General features: G+C 37.0%; 1 protein-coding gene across 1 annotated transcript in view; it reads left to right on the top strand.

Annotated features, from left to right (window-relative positions):
• LOC131879231 (uncharacterized) overlaps positions 1-222 on the top strand; it is an 8893-nt gene extending 8671 nt beyond the window's left edge. Inside the window, exon 5 of the mRNA XM_059225494.1 lies at positions 66-222. Within this exon, the coding sequence (XP_059081477.1) occupies positions 66-159 (94 nt within the window). The 3' untranslated portion in view covers positions 160-222. The remainder of the gene's footprint in view (positions 1-65) is intronic.
• Positions 223-4867: the final 4645 nt, after the last annotated feature.

Here is a 4867-nt window from a genome sequence, read left to right as displayed (position 1 = left end):
TAAGTTAGGCCTTAATTTACAATATGAGACCATTCAAAATGGGCTGACATGTTTGAAATTTTCAGTTACTCCATTTGCATTCGCCAAGAGTTGGGATATTGTTGTGTGCAATACAGTGTGTGCCCTGACGACGAAGCTCTGGGATTTTTCTTTGAGTAAAGGTGTTATAGCGGACAATGCATACACTGACAGCGAGTGTGCTACTCTCGATTTCGTTGGGATTGAAGGCAAGTATGACTAAGGGCTCTATATTCAAAGGCAGTTACGTTTTGAGTCTTGCAGAATTTGATAAAAGCAACAAGTGCTCCTAAGTTCATTACTTCGATTCGACCATGAAACCTGACGGCACATTTTCAGAAAAACAGTTAAAAATTGACAAAATATAGAGTTTCATTTTTTTAGTACGGATGATTATATTCCCTGTGGCTATTAGAAAAGCCCCTGAAAATCAAACCCGAAATATCTCAAAAGAACTTTTAGAGTCAACATGTTAGTATGACGACTATTGCTTTGCTAGAATATTATTCTGCAGTTTGAGCAAAAGAGGGACTGTTTTGCAATTTTTCCCTCAAGTTGTCACGGTGAATGGGTGAATGTACCACTAAGCATAAGTAACAGAAAGAAATCGTCGGAACAAGGTTCCGTGAGACAGAGTTTAAGGAATTACGCAATTCGTGAACGAGCAGGAGTTTGACAAGTAAATAGTTCTGAATCACAATTTAGAAGCCTAGATATGCATTGCATTCAAAATTATGATTTACCTGCTCACCTGCCAAATATCTGCAATTGAAGTTTGAAGTTCAGCAATCAGTTCTGTTGATTTAACTGGTATAAAATAACTGGAAGCAAAGAATTTTGCAGGCAAGTAATTATTTTTGAGCACTAATTGTGCAACTAGGTGCCTATGTTTGATTAAAAACTACTGCATTCAGGCCATGGTAGAGTTAAAAAAGCCAGAGAAAACACGTAACGGCTCAACCAACTCCCAACAGCCACAGCCTACCCAACGGCCCTGGGCACTCCTGTTGCCGCTAGTGGTAAAAAAATTATGGAATCACCTCAACCATTGAAGACTATTCCTTATTGTCTTTGCTAAGCCGATGGCATCTAAAATGATGATATATTTGGCACAGCAAATAATGAAATTTCAGTAAACAACGTGGGGAAACGAGCAAAAATAGTTCACTTAGAACCAAACAGTCATTTCTTTCTTTGGGCAATGGGATGTCATTTGAAATATTTTTAACGTGTTTCTCCCTCTTCTTATGAAAAAAATATGTTCCTTTTTTCATAATGTACGAAAACCACGCCAATTTCAACTTTCAGATCATTCTATAACAATTCGTATTCGAGATGAATCAATTTATGTCTTTTAGAGTTTTTTCTTTTGACAAATATATTCAACGGTGTCCACAACGAAATCTTTAGAAACTCGAATTTTGATCTTTTTTTTAATGTTTTTTTCCTTCCGGTTCGAATCCCAGACCTGTTATTAAAGACATCCATTTGAACAATTTATAATTTGTCAAGTGAAACTGACACCATATTGATTTAATTTCGTAGCCCATCTCCTGCTTTTTGAAGTGGCAGCAGTGAGAAATAAGAAAATTTTTTCAAAGACAGTATTATATCAATAAATCAAACACAAGGGCGTTACGTTATCGGGCCAGAACCTTTTCAGTGAGATATGGCTTTTTATTCTCCTTCATATTCTTTCAGGGTCGTCCTCTGCTTGCCGTCAATCTGGAGTTCCCAGTACCGTGTTTTCAAGATATTGCGGCCAAAAGCTCAATGATTTCGCCAAAGCCACCCTGCACACTCCGATTTGCGGTAAATTTACGCACTGAAAATTCCAAATTTCATTTTTATCTTTTCCTAACTGCATTACCTTTAGCTAAAGATGCATAATATAGATATTTAGCATCTTTACCTTCAACCAGCCGTAAAATCAAACTAACCCAACAGTTTCGCACCATTGTTAGGTATTTAAAAATTCGCTAACCTTGGCACTTAATGAGGACTTGAGCTCATGTTATGGTTCAATTCAAAACCATTTGCCATAAGCTACAACCTTTCAAATACTTTTTGACAAACAAAAAGACTATTATCGGTGTTAAAGGCGTTCTTGTTACGCATTTAAAACTCAAGTTGAAGTTTTGATGAGGGACAAAACTTTCCATTAATGTACTTTTCATACAAGTCATTGATGGGACTGCACTTTCTCAAACAATTACAGATTGCTCGCCTCCTTTCAAGTGAGGATTTTACGAACAAAGTATCCGACATCGACGCTGATGCAACAAATACTAAAGATAAGCCGAGGCAAGTGCTATTTTGGTATCGTTAAGTCATCGTCATACAAATCTTTCCATGACACATTTTTCGTTCCAGGTGTTGTCTAGAGTATGTTCAAACTCCGTGCAACTGAAAAACCCCCTTCAACAACGACTTCGCCAATTCGCAGTTGTGGTCCAAGTTTTGGACTTGTTCTTTTAAAGATATCATGTTGATATTGATGAATCAATCTACTTTTTTATTACAGTGTTCCATATTACAAGCTCAAGGGAAGTAAAGACGTAATAAAGAACAAACGTGATTTTGATGGAAATTATCATTTATAGTTCTAAAAACAAAAACAGAACAAAATAGTTTTGCCGAAGCTGCGTTGAAGTCCAATTTAACCATCAACAATTTAATTTAAACCTATAGATCTTGAAGCAAACACTTGCATGATCCTTAACACTAAATGACAAATATCATCCCATCCTTGTTCAGTTGAGATTAAAAACATATTTGGTTCCATACCAAAATGAAAAGGAAGCCTTTTGCGAAATTGTTCTATCTCTAACGTCATTTCTGTTTAGGAACTCACTGAAAACAGGGCATTTTTAGTTTGTTGCTGTCCTTATCTCCAGGAATTTCGAACCAAGGTGTGACTTTTTTGTTGCCCTTGGTTGCTTTGCACGTGTAGTGTTCGTAGTGTTTTGTGCGTGGCTGAATGAACGGGAATTGCAATTCATTCACTCAATTAGGTTTGGTTTTTCACGGCTCTATGGTAAGACGTAATTACTTTAAAACCTAATAAGTTTATTGCTCATATCTGATTTTTTTGCTTTAGCACTTTCTCTCTGATTTGTATTGTAGTATTTTTGCCCTCAAATGTGCCTAGGGAGTATGTAGGAAGTAGCAGGATGTTAATCAGACTTGTACAAGTTTTTGACAGAAATTCCTTGTCAACCCTTTTGACTCATTGAAGCGGGAAAGGAACACGACAACATCATCAAATTTTATGGGTTCATTCCTACTTTTGAAGCTCCATATCTCTTTGCTGAAGAATCAAATTTTAAGTTCGGTTCAGTTCTTTTATCCATTAAAGGAACGGGTCATTTAGCTGGTTTTTTTTGTAAACTGTCTCAGTTTCACTCATTAACATGCATAAAAACTAATTTTAGAAGAAAAAACTGTTTTTGGCCTTTTTTGCATTTTAGATTTTCGTATTTTTGCAAGGAATTTTTTGAACCCTTACAAACGTTTTGGTTTAAAATTGGGATAAATTTTGTCTCTTGGTTTTTTAGTACCTCTTCGGTTTTGAAAAGAGCCCCAATAACCTCCCAAAATTTGTGCTGACTTCATCATGCACCTGCAACTTCAATGTCTCAATATTCAAGGGCTAGCCAGATCTGCCAACTCAAATTCCTTGGTTGATCAAATAATATGTCAAAATAAAAATTTGATTACTAATTTCTTGTCTTGAAGTGCTGGAAATCCCATTCCTAGTAAGAGTTAGGAACTCTGCAAAATACATAAATTTAAAAAAAATGAGTTGAAGAGAGCAATGCTCATTATTTCTTCAATACCCATGTCCTAACCATTGCTTCTAGAGAAACTTGGAGTAAGCAATATGTGTTCACAAAAAGTAGTCTGACTGAACAAAGATATAATTATGAAAATCGGTTGGTCCAAGCCAAATAAGTCGATCACTGATAAAGAAGAAAAAGTTCAAGCCAAAAATGAAGTTTTTCAACCAGCCGCAATTTGTAGATTCCTGAACTACGCAACCTCAGTCGTGGGCCTACTCTACTTTTAGGCTAGAGATCATGGGCGATGAAAAACCCGAAAAAACAAAAGCGTTGTTTGGAACACTCGCTCTTTACTGACTGTAGTGACTGTATGCAAGGCAATCATGTCGTTGATCACCTTGATGATTTTGTGAATGAATATGACTTTCATCTCTTAGTGGATTTCACGTGGTAAGAGATGGGTGGGGCGTGCTCTGCCTTAGAATGTACAATTGTGATCGAACTATCTTCCAGATAGCTAATTTTACCAACACCCACCCGCTCTCACCGGCCAATGCCGACCAATATTCCACTTGGAAAAAGGTTTTGCTTGAAGGGTTTTGGCAGATCTGAGGCAGAACTTGATGATGCTTTATTTAGGGTCTCGTGTATAGTAGATGGATAATAAAAGAAAAAATTGACGAAAAAATGGTTAAGGAATATAAAAGATTTGAGCACCCTAGGTTCACCCCATAAACCGAATGGTTTGTTTTCAATCATTGTAAACCCCTTGACATGTCTGAACTCTGAGGATCAAAGTCCCATCCATTGCCCTATCAAGTAAAATGCAAGATTGTATTGTTGACCTGAGTGAACACAAAAATCCAAGCTTCAAAGCGCCTTTCTTCCTCAATTCGACCAGCCACAGGAAGCAATCCTCTTTGTCAAATGTTGAACCTTGAAAAATAGTTGCCAATGATTGCCGTCGTCTGGTTTTGATGCTCAAGCACTCACTCCTCGCCGTTCATGGATATGAAGTCCGTACATTAGGAACAAAATCCATCTCATTGTTTCGGGTTGATGAAGAC

Source organism: Tigriopus californicus, chromosome 4 (assembly GCF_007210705.1).
Source record: "Tigriopus californicus strain San Diego chromosome 4, Tcal_SD_v2.1, whole genome shotgun sequence".
Classification (NCBI taxonomy): Eukaryota; Metazoa; Arthropoda; class Copepoda; order Harpacticoida; family Harpacticidae; genus Tigriopus; species Tigriopus californicus.
The sequence above is the reverse complement of the archived record's forward strand: the minus strand, read 5'-3'. Positions and strand labels throughout refer to the sequence as shown.